The sequence below is a fragment of the Apus apus genome, chromosome 5 (genome assembly GCF_020740795.1).
Source record: "Apus apus isolate bApuApu2 chromosome 5, bApuApu2.pri.cur, whole genome shotgun sequence".
In the NCBI taxonomy this organism is placed as follows: Eukaryota; Metazoa; Chordata; class Aves; order Apodiformes; family Apodidae; genus Apus; species Apus apus.
Genome location: NC_067286.1, coordinates 14,142,481 through 14,160,199, shown reverse-complemented (window position 1 = coordinate 14,160,199; position 17,719 = coordinate 14,142,481). Strand labels below are relative to the sequence as shown.

Genomic DNA, 17,719 nt, shown 5'->3' with positions numbered 1-17,719 from the left:
TGTGCTTTTGTTTTTAATGTACATCAGTCTGTAGTGATTGAATGCTTATGAATTTTATGAAAGTAGAGATATTAAAGAAGTTAAAGAAAAACTTGAAATAAGATTTCAAGGTATTCATATCTAGAAACATTGTGGGTAATATCTTTCCCATCTGTAACAGGACTACAGGTATTCAGGATTGCATTAGGATCTTGACTCTGCCATACGTGCTTTGCCTTTGTAACAAGAATTTATAGGGTACAGCAGGTGATGCTATTCAAGTGCATTCATTTATCAGTGTAGTTAACTGGAATATATTGGGATAATTTGTCTTCTGAATTCAAGCAGAAGCAAGAGAAGCAGCAGTTTATTCAAAAGTATGATCACTTGGGGATGATCCTTTGGACATCCCTTAAAACTAATGCTTGCTAATGGATGACAAATTCTAGCATACTAAATTCCACAGATTCATTTGTTATACGAAATCGTTTTGGTACTTAAACCTCTTAGGTATCTTTGTTTTCCTGTCTCTAAATACCACTCTCATTCTTTCAGTCTCCTTTCCCACATGCATGACATGAAGCAGACCATTGTTCTGAGCCATGGTCCCTTACCACTTGCTCCTGGTTCCTGTGCCCTGTATTCTCGTGGCATGTGTAACATCCCAAGAAATACAGCTGTGTCTTACTGAGTTGTTAAGGTGAGGAGACCAGAGTCCCATCTCAGAGGAGACTTTCATGATTGATTTAAATTAATCTAAGCCTTATCCCTTACTGACACAGGAGTCTGTACGCTATGTCCAACATGAAAACATGGTATTTTTACCTCTTTCACTGTTGCAGCTCTTAGGTTGTGTGTTGTGTCACATGAACTCCTGGAGCTTCTGAAAAACTAATCTGATCAAAACTAGTCTTTTAGGATTGCCCTGAGTCTGTGAAATGGTCAGCCTCACTGGGTAGCCATGTGCTTAGTCTAAATTTATGATACTAAGAGCTACCCTCTTTGTAGGGGAGAGAACAGAGAGAGAGAAGGCAAAGAAAGTAGTAGGAGGTCAGAGTGATCTCAGTACAACCTTGGATAATTTTTCAAAGTTCACTCTCACTGAAATGGTAGTGAGAAAGCTAATTACTTAGTCTGGAAGAGCCAGTATTTAAAACATAGAAACCTCCTGTGCTTCCATTTAGGAATTTCCTGAGAAAGCTGACAGGAAAGCACATAGTTTCATCTGATACTAATACAGTGCCCTGAAATTCTTTCTGTTTTCTGCCAGCTGCTCGGTGCATTTTTGTTGAGAGTGCTTCAGGGCTAAAAGTAAATACAAGCAAAAGAGGCAGCATGGTTTAAATTCAATCAGTATTTTCTAAAAGCATGACTCAGTTCCAAAAACATTGTGAAAACTCCATTGTGTTCATGTCACAAAGGTGGTCTAGTTCTAGCACTATGTGGAGGCTGGTTTGCCTGGTATGGAAGTCAGCTGCAAATAATTTACCCAGCAGCTTTGCATTTGGAGTTGCTTGCTCTTGCCCAAAACTGAAATTATTTTCATGACTCTCTATATGGACTGCAGCTGACAGAACATATTCTCAGTCAGTTTCTAACACGGCTTTAGGAGTGTTGCTTTGGAGTTCCTGTGTCCATCAACATCTGATACTAGTGATTTTCTTCTATTAGATGTGGAGTGTTTAAAAGCTGGGGATGAGGAAGAAAAGCTAGCCATTCTGGTGATTATATAAATGATAAGAATATCCTTCAAAGAGTAAGGTGCTGGACTGCTGGCTGTCAGGAGATTGGCATTATTTCCTGACAGTCAAGTTACATATTTGAATTCGGTGGATGTTATAGTTGTTCCTGTCAAAAATAAGAGGTTTTGGTCAAGCTGCTCAGATTAGGTCAGGAAGTCCTCCTTTGTGATGGTCTTAAAATCACCTAATTGCAAGGTAAACCAGATTTAGTTTCCTAACTTGAGAAAAACCCCACTGGTTTAATTACCTTCCCTGGGTTTGTTTTTTTCCCTAACTGAGGAAAATGCTGAGGAGAGGCAATGCAGATCTTTCCTCATTGTCAGTCATAATGAGTTCTTGAATGTGTCTGTGTCCTCTTGTGTAGTCTCATTCCTTGGGGAGTATTTGTTCTCTGCAAAATCAGTTGGTGTCCTCTTGAAATACTCTGGGAGTCTTCACACTTTTGCTATGTGTGTTTGAAATGTAATAAGTTACCATATGTCTTCTAATATCTCAGTGGTAGTGGGGGGTAGAGTGTTTCCAAGACTGTAGTAGAACCTGGAGGAAGAAGAAATCTGTCTGAATCTCTGGTAAAACTTTTGCTAACTTCCATGAGAGTTCTGTAAAGTGTAAAATTAGGATAGTGAGCACATTAAGGTATAAATAGTCAGCAGCTTACTAACTGATAGCTTCTTTTAACAGTGCTGTCATGCCTAGGGTTTGCAGTTACTCTTCATATGAGGTGTATATGACTATACCTGTTAAAATATTAAGATTTAAAATTATTGTGGTCATTTATGCAGGTCATAGTGTGACTGCATTCATACAGTATAGATCCATTTATGCAGGAGTAACTGCACTGGGGTATAGACTACTTTTCCTGATCTACTCTGGAGATGGGAGGGGAGGGGAAATGGGAACTACTTTAAAGTGGGGAAAAAAGCAGTGATCAAGGAGCGTGTGCTAATACTGATTTCTAATTGCAAAAGAGAAAACAACCATAATGCAAAGAAACTGCTATGAAATATCATATGAAACATGGCTACAGATCAGCAGTTTATTAGTAATAATTTGGATATTAGGGTAGTTTTTATCCTTTTACTGGAAATACCCTGTAGTAAGAAGTCAGTGATTATAAATGATAAAATTATATTCTGAAAGAGCTATGAGGCATTGAGATGAGTCCACCCCTTTAACAATAACAATTAGGATCCAGTTATCCCTTAGGCTTAGTCTCCATTGTAAGTCTGTTAATAAAACAGGCTAGGTAAGAGGCACCAATTTAGTGTAAACTTTCTGTAAGACTGCTCTGGCAGCTCAATGTGGGGATACCTCTTGTGCAACTGAGAATTAAGCCAATTTGTTTGCATATTAAGTAACAACATTTTGCACCAATGTGCTAGAAATCACGAACTCGTGAAGATTTCCTAATAGTCTTCTGAAAATATGTTTATATTTGCATTAGAATTTGCTCTGTGATGCCCCTTACCAGGTCAGAACTATAAATGTCAAAGCATGCTCCTGTTCTGTGAGTGGTGTACACATTGCATGGCACAAATCCCTGTGTGTCAGTGGTCACAAAGGTTTCTCCAAAACATGTTTCCACAACATTCATTCAATACCTTGATTTATGAGGCAGTGAAAGCAATTACTGGATGCTCAAGAGATGTCTAATAGAAAGTTGAACAAGCTTAATTGTTATTTAAAACAGATTTTTAATTGTGTTGTAGCTTTTAACCTAACAATCAGCATTTCAGCATCTGCTGTGGATTTTGTAATTATCCTTGCCTAGAAGACCTGGCCATTCATAACAAGTTAGGATTTCTATACAGTCCAGATAATTTGAGCCTCATCTTTGCTCTGACTGGAGTCAATAGAAGCTTTATCATTGCCTGAAGTTACTGTTTGAAGGCCATTGAAATGAATGAAAAGAGGCCTGGGGATGCCCATCAATTGAAAGATGCCTTCACTATGTTTGGCTCAAACTCTGGGAGCAAAAGGAGGCCCTATAAAGGCTTCCCCCCCACCTCCATTTTATAAACAGCCTTGTGTGATTTCATTGTGATTATTAAAAAATCCTGTATTCTCATATCTGTGCTTCATTGGCAGGGATAACTTACATTTGTAATGAAAGGACATTTGTCTCTTTCAAAACTGGCCACAAAGCAGTTTCAGGCTGAAAGTATTTGCTATCTTCAATAAATAACCAAGACAAAAGAACCAGAGCTGTTGATGAGTTTCTTACTCATGATCTATATCTCTGACAGGTAAGAGCTCTGGTATTTTGATGAAAGGGAAGCAAAGTGTTTCATTACACAGTTGTTTAAAAATATGATCATTACCTTCTCAGAAATATTAATGAGAGCCTTCCCATCTGCCAGATACTGCCCTGCACTAGTTCAGATATTGTGTATGTATTGATTATTCTTGGCTGTGTAGTGTGCAGTCTGATAAATACAGAATTAATCACAGTGATGCTTACAGATTTAAACACTTTTTAAACCCAAGTATTCACATACTTACATTGAGAATATTTTTCCCCCATATATGGTAAATATATTTTTAAAGTTTGCCCTTATCACAGTATAAAGAAGATTAAAGTGGGAACATTTCTAATCTATTGAAAACATATAATTTTTATTGCAATGGCTGATTCTTTCAATAGCCAGGACAGGGCAGGGGAAGGAGCTGTGAGCTAGCTACTCCCTCAGGACCCAGTAGCTGGAATAGCTATCCCTTGGTATGTGTGAAGAGCTGAGGCTGTTTATAGAACCAGCTGGTCCCATAGTGGACTTGACAATCAACCAGTAGCAGCGGAAAGCAGGAGAACAAGGAGTCAGCGTTCTGCGTTGGCTTTGTATTTTTTAACATCTCTTAACTTTGCAGTCTTCCATGTTTTCCTGGATTTTGAGGGCCTAGATTGTCAGCACATAAAGAAGCAGCTGGGGATGAATATCAATTCATGTTTTGGTGGGCAGCTCTGCCAGGGCTATCTGACTGAGGCCTTGCATGTTTTCTTTGGCTTCATAGACTCATGAATTTCCTGACTTTAGATGGAAGCAGATTGCTCACTTGTCACTAAAAGATTTTAAATTCACCCTTTTCTCTTACTTGATCTGTGGTATATATGCAATAGGACTTCACTTTCATGTTACTGCATGTTTCCTGAGTAAATACTGTGACTTATCTTAAGATTAATGTTTAGTGTATTTCGTCTGCAGAGAGGTGTCAAAGGATTGTTAAGGAAAAAAAAAAAAAAAGAGTGTATTTTCTGTGTGCCTTAAATTAATTAAAATGTCATGGTGGGAATGTGGAAACTAAGGAGTATGTTTTTCTTCGTGGAAACACCCAATTCTCATTAATATGTGTGGGGATGGTGGGGATGGATGGGCCTGTGGTTGCTGAGCTTCTAAATGATGGAAGATGGTGTTTCTGTGAGGGTTATGAGAGTGTGTAAATATAGCAAGAGGAAATTTCAGGGTTTTTTTAATAAAAGGAAATGATGTATGAAATTAACTTTCTATCACTATGTCTTCTGATTATTATATCAGCTTATACTGATAAATATGTAGAGTGCCAATGCTCCGGATTGTTCAGGAATCGGTTAGAATAGTGGTAATTAACGTTGTTCACTTGTATGTCTTGTTGGTGTTTATTGAGTTGCTTGCAGTATCCCTTTCCATCCAGACTGTGGCTTTCTCTCTCAATTTATCCAAAGGCAAATCTTTGTTGCTTAAGCTATTTCTTTAACCCTTTTCTTTTTTTCTTTTTTCTTTTTTTTTTTTTTAACATTCATTGCCAGTCTGGTACTGTGCATCCTTAAAACAGTTGCAAGTTTATGTTAGGGTTTATTTGAATTGGAGGTTCCTAGTGATATGATTTTTGGTGTTCCTTTTTTCATGTACTGATCAGTAATAATGTCATGTTGACATTTACAAGATTAGCTGTATTTTTCATATTTCATAGTTGTTTCTGTCGTAAGCAAAGAAACATTCCTTCTTTGTGGATGTCTCATCTTGTAGACTAGTGAGCTCTGACTAAACTGGCAGATGTAATTTGTCCCCTGGTGTAAAAATGCTTAGATATCACTAAAGAAGAAAAAATTAAAAATCAGTCAAAATGCATGCTATGTCATTCAGCCAGTGGGAAAAACATTTTTAATAGTTACTGTATAAGGAGTATCTCAATGTGTTACTTGGGAGTGTTTGTAAATAAATTTAAATTTTTTATTAAAGATTTTTATCTATAAATGTATTTATTTTAAATAGCTGTGAGTTACATTATAGAAGATATGCAAATGTGTACAATCTTATTCTACTGTTCATAATGGGGAGTCATGAAATGGAAATACAAAGAATCCACAGCTGGGTAGGAGCAGTGGGTGGGTGTATGTGATCCCCAGGCAGGATATCCTGACTGATCAAACCCCACTGTACCAGCCATGCAGAACATGTGAAGTTTAGGGGTAGGGTTAGTTGCAGAGGTTGTTCTTTTGAACATGCTGTCCAGTTACCTTTTGATTGATCTCTGTGATGAATACCCGAAGAGAAGTTATCCCAAGCCTTGTGCTCACTTTCTTCCAACAGATAATTGTAGGAGTTCTTCTGCTCTACTACCTTCTTGGAATCAGTGCCTTAATTGGAGCAGCTGTAATCATAGTCCTTGCACCTGTTCAGTACTTTGTAGCAACAAAACTCTCACAGGCCCAGAGAAGCACATTGGTAAGTGTTTTCAAACTTGTACATTATATAATATCACCTCTGGCAATTGTGCATTGCTCTGTGTCTGGAATTACACAGCTAGCCATGGACATTGACCAAGAACTGATTCTCAAACACTGGTAATGTTCAAGAATGTGAAAACATAAGTGTAAGTAGTAAGCATGCAGTTTTTGGGGCTTCTGTTTTTCAACAAGTGTTTCCCTAAGAGAAAAAAAACTGAAGATCTTTCTAACTTGCAGATGTAAATGGTCAGGAATCATTGACTGAAATGGTTTTGTACATTCGGAGGGTGCACAAATTAATGAATTGTGCAGGACAAGTTGTCCACGGGGAAAGAAATGCTGTCTTCCAACTCAGACCCCAGATACATCATAGCTGTGGAAATCTATCAAACTGATTTATTTAAATAAGCTGTGGACAACCCTAAATCCCACAGCATGCTCCTCAACTGGGGAGCTTAGAGGTCTGCTTGATCACAAGCTGTTCCTCGGTCCCTCACTTGGCTTGTCTATAATTTGAGTCACCTGCATCTTGGCAGAGCAGGTTACCTTAGTTCATTGGAATTGCCATGCCCAGCTGCTCTGAACTTTATCACCACTTTCAGCAACTGTTGCACTGCCAAGGAAGCCATGTAACCTGTGATGGAGCCACACAGCTGGCTGAAATCTCTTCTACCACAAATCATCCATGGTAATGATAGTTATTTGTGCATCTTCCTGTGTGAAAAGTAATGCCTTCACGTCAACAGTAGACAGCCTTCTAGAAATGCAGGCAGCAGTTGTCCCCATAGCATCCAAGCAGTCAGCATCACCTGGGAATTCCTGCAGATGGGAGCAGTGTGTTTAGTGCCAGAAATGTCTCCACTGTGCAGTGTAGTGCAGTACAAAGATCCTTCAGCTAGCTTGAAAACAGCGTAACTTTCAGTTCTGCTTTACTGGGAGTATAATCTTACCAGTGTATTACTGTGTCTGATCCAGCTGGCCCTGCTCAGAGGCAGGGTTCCCTACAGGATCACAGCTTCTTGCCTGGCTGCTGTGAAGCCTGGCACCATTGCTTCCATACAGCGTTGACAGAGTGTGTTCTGATCTCCTGTCTATGCTGTCAATGCGCCTGTCGATATCCAGCCAGTGTGCTGGGCAGTAAAAGTCTTGAGAGGCTGCATTGCAAGAGATCCAAAAGCTGACAGAGGAGTAAAATTTTCAGTACAAACTCCACAGTTTAGGAGTGCAAACCTACAGCCCTTTCACTTGAGCTCTAGGGATGTGACCTTTGGGAAAAACAATGAAGTATCTGAATGGATTAGTAAATTAATGAAGTACACCTGTCTGATAACAAGGGGCTGCATAAAATTTTTCTGTGATCCTTATGTTTAGGGGACAGGTGCTTTAATTATACTCTCTAAGTAATGTGTATGTAAATGTTGCAGGAGTACTCCAATGAAAGACTGAAGAAGACAAATGAGATGCTTCGAGGCATTAAGCTCCTTAAACTCTACGCTTGGGAGCACATCTTTCACAGCAGTGTAGAGGAAACCAGACAAAAAGAAATGACTAGCCTCAAGTCTTTTGCCCTTTATACCTCCATATCCAGTAAGTCTCTTCTGTCATTCTAATCCACTGTTCAGCTTAAGTGCTGCTGCGTTATTAGTTACTAATGAGTTTACCTTTTCTGTTGAAATTGTTTCTGTTGTTTTAGGCTCTGATCCGTACTGCTTGCTTTCCATTTAGTCAGACTTCCTGTTTAATTGAGTAGAATTTTGCTTGTATAGGAAATAAGCCTGAAAGAGAAAGTCAAGATTAGTCTTTCCTAGCATTTACTTTCCTGGAGAAAAAAAATGTAAGGACCAAGTATTTTGCAGGCTACCTTCAGCCAGCAATATTCACTGCTATAACATAGCATTCAGGAAGAAGCCTTAGTTGAAGTAGTGGGTTTTTTTCCTTCCTGCATTTTGCACAGTACAATGTATTATAACATATGACAAATTGTCTTTGCATTGAAGCTGCAACAGATGGTGCACTTTCTGAGTGTTTTCCTATTTAGTTTTTCTATAAAAATAATTGATTCTTAAGACCATTTCTATATCCCGGAAAGGGAAAATATGAGATTCCTGAGGGAAAGATCCTGATCCCACTGAATTTAACTGACGGCAAGTTGAGGTTTTCCTTGGCTTCTGAGATGAGAATTTCTCTTTGGAGATTCTGAGCTCTCTATGCTTTGAGAGTAGTTTCCATTTTGCTATAAAGCAGAATTTAGCTGGAGTAGATGGTGTGACTGGAAACTCCATCCTACACCCAGATCAACACAGATGGGCTCCCGATGTTTGCACTGCTCCATGTGGCATTAAAGTCTATTTATAGTTAGAGGCACAGGTTCAGCTGTAGGTCTGAAGGGGCTGTGGAGGCTCATTTAATTTTAAATCCTCACGGTATCACTTGTAACAGCTAGGATAAGGCATATTCATCCCAAGAGTACTGACTGTTCTGTAAAGAAATAGTGACATAAGTAAGAACACATATTAAAACCAATATAAATATTTGCCAGAAACATTCATTGTTTGCATTTGCATTCTTGTTGTGTATTATGTGTGAAATTTATGTGTATGTAAGACACAGTAGATTAGTTTCTCAGCTGTGGTAAACCAGGGCAGCTTTTTTGTTGGCATTGCAACGACTTTGTTGATGTTACTTATCATTTTGGCTCATAAAGGGTTCCTGTAGTTTTAGCCTAGGAGTTCCTTACACGCTCTTCAGCAGAAATGACAGTGACTAAAAAGGGAACAGAAATATAGGAGAACTTACCTTTTTTCTCACCATAAGTATAATTAGAATGACAGGTATAATCAACACAAAGCATATTTGCTAATATTATAGTGAATATATTATTTCATTTTTTAAGAAAGAAAAAAAAATTAAAAAGGCAGGACATGACCAGACTTTCTGAATTACTGATCAAGAGGAAGACAGACACTGCCTAAAAGAGTAAGAAGGCAGAAATGTGATTTTTTAATATATATATACCCAGTGTTTTTTTAATGTACAGTTTGGAATAGACTGTGGAATTCTTTCCTAAAGACAATTAGCTATTAATGTGAAGGAAAAATGAGGTTGGAGCTGCTTCTATTCATAAGAAATAGGTTTATATTGGATTACATAAAATATACCTGTACGTTTCAGGGCAATGTTGGCTAGACCACCAGAAAATTCCATTTCAAGACAGCATGGGAATTGGATCTCATCTGCCTTGCCCCTGTGCCTGGATCCAGTTTGAGTTTCAGTAGTGAATTCTTTAACTGTAGCAATCAATATTCCTGTGTAATTTTTTTTCATACTAATTAGTAAGATTATCCTATATTTAGTTTTACAGGATTTAATATACACCACATATTCAGGAAAGACAGAGAAAGAAAGGAGTGGTTTTCCTATTTCTATGAATTTTTGCCTAATTTGTCAGAAGCACAGTAACTCCAGACTTCCTCACAGGAAAATAACAGTAGTTACTACCCTAAATATTCAGAAATTCCTGAAAATCTGGGGCTTTTTTTCAGTTTTCAGCCTGTCTTTCTTCAGTAACAAAGTACTTTTGACTGAATCTAATTAAACCAAATGTTTAAGCTGCAAAATAAAATTGTTTTAGAAAGCATTTTATTATTCTGGACACTTGGGTGAGTGAAGTTCTTGGATGTACTTGTGATCTCATGTAATAGCAAAATTCAGATTGATTTCTTGGAAGCTACTAAGTGACCCCCACTGTCTTACCTGCAGCAAGCTTTGCCAACCCTAAAGTGTATTCATTTCATCCAGCTTCATATTTGACAGGTATGATCTCATACTGTAGACGGCAGAAGAGCAGGATGCATCTCTAGAGAAGTTTCTCAGCTTTGCTGGATTCCCTGATCAGATGAATTCATAAAAGCAAACTTGTGTACTGCAGAAGTCTCAAAGGCAAATTGGATACAGAAGGATTTAATAGAATTATGATGTGCAGAGTTGCAGACAGCAAGTGTCCCTTTTTAAAATTTTCTATGCCTTAACTACCTCAAGTTTATTCAAAGTGTGAAAACTGGACTGAAAATAGAATCGTTAGGAGAAATGAGAGTCTGAACTGGAGCTGCTGTGTATTACAACACAGACAAGAACATTTTTCTGAGAAAAATGCAATATTTTTTTTTTTCCCTAGGGTGGGGAGTATGAGTAAATTTCTACGCTTTAATACATATTGGTCCTTCAAAGGCTAAACTTTTCTTTTGGAATTATATACAGAAACATAACTATATTTTCAAATACTCCCCTCTATCAAGGAATTAGAGGTGCATGAAGTAGCATAGCTATTTTATTTAAGGTTGAGTACAGAGTTTACAAGTGTGTTACAGGATTCAATGAAGATCTTCTATATGTAGGAAGAAGAAATATCTGACAGTATGTCCTTAAAGGGGTTTATGCCCAGAAAAGCATGGCCAAACAGTTAAAAAGAAGTATTTCTGGGTCAAATGATGACACACTCTATCTCAGATGAAGTATCTAGGGAGTACTTTTAGTGTCTGAACATTGGCTGTGTCTAGGAGGAAAAAAAGGATAGACATAGTTTAAACAAAAAAGAAGTGGCTAGTTTCTTTCTTTGCTCTTACACATGTACTCATCTTTTAACTGTATTTTAGCTATAGGTTCTATATTATTTTTTGTACTGTTTTCTTCATGAAATAAAGTTGAGCAAAGGTCAAAATGAAAAGGTGATAATTAAATAGTATCCTCACGTGGCAATAGAGGTGACGTGTGGGGATAAGATCATAGCTGTAATTCAGACTCCAGCTCCCAGAGTGAAAATTGGTTATTATTGCATTCTTAACACATACTCCTTCCCGATCTAAGAAAAATCCCCAAGCAGAAATGGTATCTGCTTGCTTTTCCCCAGCCATCTGTTTAATAACCTTGGAATGCTACGGAGTATAAGTTGCTGCAGTGAGAGAATCCAGGGCATCAAGGCAGACACTGCGGGCAGGGAGGAAACTGGTTCATAGCTTGTATTTTAATAATTCAAAGCCCATCTGAAATTAAAGCTCCACCACATTTAGTTACCATGAGAACCTGTATCAACCTCCTGAGGGCATTCATAAAGTAGCCAAGCCTGACAAAGCAGGAGTAATTATGAATAAATCCTCCATAAGAATAAACTAAGTCAGTGATAAAGTGCAGGGCTGCCAATCTTTCCTTTCCTTTTGAACTGCATCCCAAAAGGCCCCTGTACCTCAGAAGTGATGCCCCAGAGTAGGTCAAAACTTGGCAGACCTGCCCGTGGCTCTCCCAGGAGGTCCCAGGGACAAACAAGGAGCGCAGGCAGTGAGCAGGGCAGTGTTGGTGCTGGGGCCTCTGCAGACTCTGCTGCATCTCCTTTCCTCTTCCTGCCACGGCTTCAAGTCTCCTGCCAGGCCTTGCTCCAGCTTGGCCTTTCTGTCTGTCGTGGTACAGAGACCTGCAGCATCCCATGTCTGAACTGCGTGTGAGCTGATCACGCTCAAAACCACTAGATTGGTCACGTTTTCTAGGTTGCACTGCTGGGTTCTGCCTGTTCTGGTGTCCTGAAGAGATGTAAACTGTAGGTATTTTAAAACAACATACAGATGTCTTTAGATAGTTGCACATTTTTCCTATCTTAAGCACAGAAAGTACCATTGTAAACCAGTGCTTAGTAGTGTTTTAACATTTAGCATGTCTGAATGGAATTTGTTTCTAAATGTTCCTACATGTTTTCCTTCACAGTCTTTATGAATGCAGCAATACCAATTGCAGCTGTACTTATAGTAAGTATGGACTTTTCTAAGTAGCGTTAATTACAACTGCATTTTCAAGTATAAGTGATGTGGAAATGAGGAGGGAGGAGGACAGGATACAAACCTGCTGCACGTTTGCAATTCCTCTGGGAGAGAATGGAAAATGCCCTCTTGTCGTCCGTGACCAGAAGCAGCCCAGAGTATACAGCACTCCCCCAGACTGCTGAGAGTATAAACTAAGATTCAGTAAATGAAATGCTTATGAAATATGAAGTCTTTACACATTTCCTTCTTTATGACAAAACGCTGATGATGATGATGTCTGTCTCTTTGTAGACATTTGTGGTCCACGCTCATCTGACAAGAAAGGCTGACTTCTCCCCATCTGTGGCATTTGCCTCCATTTCCCTGTTTCATATTCTTGTGTCTCCATTGTTCCTTCTCTCCAGTGTGGTTAGATCCACTGTCAAAGCATTAGTAAGGTAAGAACTGTAAAATTAATGTTTGCTACTGTCTCTCCAACTTTAGAGAATGTGTCCAATGCTCATTTTCCAGTTGTAAGTTTAGAAATAGTGTGGTGACTGTTTGTCTGTTGTTACAAATATTGTATATAATTTTTTCCCAACATTCTGCCTTGCATGGTTCCCTTGGTTGTAGCACATGGGCCAAGCACTTTGCTGATACAATGGTCACAACCAATATTTTGGGGTACACAGCTAGTACTTCATTGTTCAGAATGGGTTGAGCTGTACTGGTACTGCATGCGACGTGCATGTGGTAACAAGAAAGGAAGTGAGAACTCACTGAAGATTTAGTTTTGTAAATCACCCAAATGTTTCCCTCCATCAAGTGTGTAGATGGGGAAAAAAGTAATCACAGAAGCACACATGTATCTCTTGGGCTGAGCTCAGTCTCCACCACCTGTTGTTGCAGAGTAAGACTTAAATAAACAAACCAACAACAACCCATAAAAATCACTGTTGAGTGTAAGAATAAGTTACTTACTAAATGTCTATGCCAGACTTGTTGAATTTTTACTCTCTTAGGAACATGTTATTCTGAGTATTCAAAAACTGAAATACCAACCAGTAGAACTGCTTTTTCACAGTTTTGAGTATTAACAGATCTGTGTAAAAACCTCCTAACACTTTTCATATGCATGTAACTCTACCTGACTGATAGGGGAGGGAAGAGAGTTAGGGCTTCTTTCTTCATTAGGACACCTTTGTGTCCTCCAATGTAGCTGTCTTAAGAGCTTGTCCAAACTCTGGGGACTCATACAGGACACCAGTCATTTCTTAGTTACCTTTGAATCACTGGAGATGAAAGGAGACTACAGCAGGAGGCTGAGATTGCCCTCACTGTTTTGAAATTCCCTGACAGTGCAAAGTCACAGCTGTGTCCTCTCTCCTAACAAGTGTGAAATGTGAGAGTGTCAGCACATGGCATGGAAAGCTTTGCAGCCACTGGAGTAGTCCCTAGAGTTGTGGCAAGTTGTCATGCTAACATTGCAGCCAGGAAAGGAACCGGAGGCCCACACTGACACTGAGTATTTATTTTGGCTTGTCTAAGGATTTTATAAATGAACTGTGTGCCTGTTAATGCTGCTAGAACAGTTCTAAACCAATTAGTATCAAGCGAGTATCAATTGTTTCTAGCTGGGAGTTCTTAATGAGTTCTTCTGTAGTTACCTTCTCTTTAGCAGGCTATTGCCCTGCCATTTGTACTGCAGGCAGGAATTGCCAAGCTCAAACTCTAAGAAGTCTGTGATCCTTGTCTTCCTGGCTGTCTACATCACAGTAACCTAGGTAGTGTTCCAGAGTGCATTGTCCTATAGTGCTGCCAGTACTACTCTGGATGTGTCTTCGTGCTACTGTGGATGTGTCTTCTGAGTAGTCCATCCTTCAGTGCAATATTTTGGAACCATGTGCCTGATATTTTCAAACCATGCAAACACATACTTGCTTAAATAGGTTGGTAAATGTTAAAAAGCAGAGAGTTATTAGAAAACGGTGGTTGTGTTGATTGAGCACAACTAATGTTTACTTCCTCTGTGTCCTGCTGTTACACCTTCCTGCTAGTAAGTAGCTGATCAGTAAGATCATGTAAAGGTAATGTAATAAACCTTGATGAAGTTGAATTTCAGCTTTCCTTAAGCAGAGATACTCTAATTGGTTTTAGTGAGTGTACAAGGCAGCTACTGTTACACAGACAGAAAGGAACGCAGTGAATCAGAAAAGGATCGAGCAGTGAAACCAGCATGTAAATGATGCTAAAAGGGTGTTTTACTGGCTTTTCATCTCAGGCACTTTACAACCCCTTCTCTGTTAATACTGGCTACAGTTTCTGATGCCAGATGCTATTAAGGACAATAATCTCCACAAATCTTTAAACATTACAGATATACCCAAAGCATCCTCATGGATTGTCACTGACTCTATCAGAAGAACATTGGAATCATTGATTCCAATGACTTAAAGCCTCTGCTCCACATAGGGTACATGCAGAATTTTCAAGTTATGGGGCTAGGGTGTTTACTCTGAGAGGGGGAACTGCTGAAAGTCCTTAGGAAGGTGAGAATTCTCTTTGGAAAGGTTTGGGTTTTTTTAATATGTAGAATCTCTGTGACATTGAAAATTAAAACTGAGCAGCCAATTGATGTATTTCTTCAATTTGAAGTCAGGAAGCACAAAGGGTACAGTGTACAATTTTCCATTAGCAAAGTTCAAGTAGCCAGAGTGGCATTATGTATCTTACTGGGTTTAATACGAAACCGCTTTCTCAGTCAGCTGTGCAAATAACCGTGTTTTAATCAATATGTCTGTTCTGTGGCTTAAAAATAATCTCCTCTGTGGAGATAGTGGAATACTGGTGAAATTGCAATGTCAGCGAGACCTCTGCAGAGAATGTACTTTCTTTACTCTTTAAGAGTGTAGAACTGTGTGGCATTCTGAAATATGAGTTGCTGCCTCAAAAAAAGATTTTCTCACAGCTATACTGTGTTTCCTCAGTAATTGCCAGAGGAACAGCTATTCCAGAATTGAGCATAGCAGTGGGCAGAGAAGTCTCGGCACTTACATTACCACCCTCTTGATACACAACCAGAGAGCAGAGAGCAAAACTCAAACTATTGAATGGCTTTAGAGACATGGTTCTTTTCCTCCCCCTCTGGACCCTGGAGCAAACACAGGAAACTTCTATCTGTTCTTTATACCTTTGGAACAGTTACTCAAATGTCAATGTAATTTTCCTGTAGAGAATGTTGGTGCAGCTGCATACCAGCTCCACGTAGGCAACATCTAACCCATCATTTGGTCCACTTGAAGACATTTAAAATACTCTCTTAAACATCTGCTTCACTGAACAAGAAATTGCGCAAATAGATATAAATATCACCAGTGATGGGGCTTCTAATTTCTTCCTTTGAAATAACAGAAGTTCCCATTAAGGGATTCTGGTCCAACACTAAGCATGAATTAGTTATTACTTTTCTTGTCCTATCACAATTACTTATTCTCCCCCTTTTCAGTTGCTTAGATTGTAGTACCTGCTCTAGCTAAATTCACCCTGCTGTGAATCTCTTGGTCCTCAGCTGCTTTAGCAAATGGGCAGGTTGATAGAAAAACTGTAGAACCAGTTCTGTCCTAGGAACAGGACAGAACATGTCCCCAGGTGGCTTTCATCTCTACTTGCAAGACCAGTGCTAACTACAGGGAATCTGCCTTAGACACTCCATACTGGCTTGGGCCAGCACTGTTTTGGCACCATGAGGTTTGTAGGATAAAAGTAAGTCATCTTCTGAAGAATAATCCTTTGCAGTGGAATTAAAAGTAAATCTTGGGGGCTTTATTTTTATTTTGTAAGACTTGCATGCTAGCAGATAGCCACTTACCACTATGCTACGGTGCCAGTGTTGGCCTGTTTCTCCCCAGTTAGCCTAAGGCTAAATATTGACACAAATTTTTTCAGTCCTTGTCCATAAATCTGTTTTTAGGAACTTAAAGCCTTCTGGCAGTTTATAATTTTGGAGCCTGATAATTAACTTATTTCCAGCTAACTGGGCCCCTTTGATGTTGAGTTCCTGATTCAATCTACTTCCTTTACAAACTTCATTTGCTGTCCCTGTGAGTAGATTAGACATACGTTTTATAAAGTCAGGTACAGAGATAAAATTGTTGTCATCATCTGTTAAATGTCATAATAAAGACACATTATCTCCTAGCTAATTAAATCTTCAGTAGCATGGGAAGATTTTATGCATTCTCCTTTGTTGCTGGTTGTCAGGTTTCCTTTTACAGCTCATCTGTTGAACACTTTTGTTAAGGTATATTTCTTTATCATTTTTACCTCATACACTTTGTATTTCATCATAGCTGGTTGAATTTACCTCACAGTGATGGATTTCATCAGGCTTCTGGTTCCTAGTGTTCATAAGACTGTTCAGTAGAACTAACTGTGCAGCTCTACAGTAACTTGAATTACATTCATTCTGCTTCAGCTTGTGGCTTGAAAATGAGCTATTGTTGCAGCTGGTCTGCATCCCACCATACATCTGAAAAAATCTTTCATGAAATCACTCTCATGGTATCAGAAAAGACAAGGCTTGAGAGGCATCTGTACACACCATAAAAATATCATAGGTGCCAATAGACTACAGGGCAGGTTTTGTCAACTTCCTTGCAGTAACTTCTCAGTGCACATTTTCATATGCCTGTAACAAAATTAAAGCAAACTATGCAGCAGGCAGACAAATGGCTGGAATACTGAAAGGGTTGCTCTATAATAAATATTGCATTGAACAAAAGCTTGGCTTTCCAGGTTGAGGTGTAATTCCTTTTTTTCCCTTTCAGTGTGCAGAAACTGAGTGAATTCCTGTCAAGTGAAGAAATAGGAGAAGAGCATGATAAATCTTCAGAGCTGAGAAGTGCAGATGATCACAGCAAATACCAGGCAGTAGTGAGTAGTGCTGTTCTGCTCTGGGTGAAGTGGCTGCAGTCACTTGTACCCAGAATAAATTATTTACTTTTCAGTTTCCAACTGATTATTTCTTGCAATTGTAAAACCTCTATTTAATACCCTGCACTGTTAAGGTCATAGCATGGTTTTGTGTGTTTGGGACACTTTGCTGGTGCTGCCATCAATTACTGTCTTATTTCTGTCTCTCTGATTCTGCACAGCCACTCAAAGTCGTTAACCGCAAGAGGCCTGCCAGAGAGGACTGGAACAATTACAGTTCTCACATGAGAAGACCCATTAACATCACAGAAGCAGATGATTTTTGTGTAAAGGTGATATGAAGGTCACTCTAATAACACTTACTATAGCTCACTAATAGTAATTTTTGTGTTCTGATGACAAGTTCAAATTCAAGAACCAGCATTTGATGTGAACTGTCAAACACTTGTGCTCATGTCAGAGGTTAAACTCCACCTTTCTTTTCTGTATCTTCCCTTTCAGGAATTGACTACTGACCCCTATGTTTTGATTAGCTGTGTGTATCCCTCTAGATTTTCCTGAGAAACTTTGTATTTCAG

The 17,719-nt window shown here is 39.0% G+C and overlaps 1 protein-coding gene across 2 annotated transcripts in view; it reads left to right on the top strand.

The window, feature by feature from the left end:
• Positions 1-17,719, top strand: part of ABCC8 (ATP binding cassette subfamily C member 8) — an 80,174-nt gene that overhangs the window by 21,731 nt on the left and 40,724 nt on the right. For both annotated transcript variants that reach the window (XR_007889584.1, XM_051620378.1), the window contains exons 9-14: positions 6,287-6,421; positions 7,848-8,010; positions 12,175-12,215; positions 12,522-12,667; positions 17,036-17,141; positions 17,363-17,473. Coding sequence is in view for 1 of the 2 variants with exons in the window: in XM_051620378.1 (XP_051476338.1) it covers positions 6,287-6,421; positions 7,848-8,010; positions 12,175-12,215; positions 12,522-12,667; positions 17,036-17,141; positions 17,363-17,473 (702 nt within the window). In the remaining variant the exon portion in view is untranslated. The remainder of the gene's footprint in view (positions 1-6,286; positions 6,422-7,847; positions 8,011-12,174; positions 12,216-12,521; positions 12,668-17,035; positions 17,142-17,362; positions 17,474-17,719) is intronic.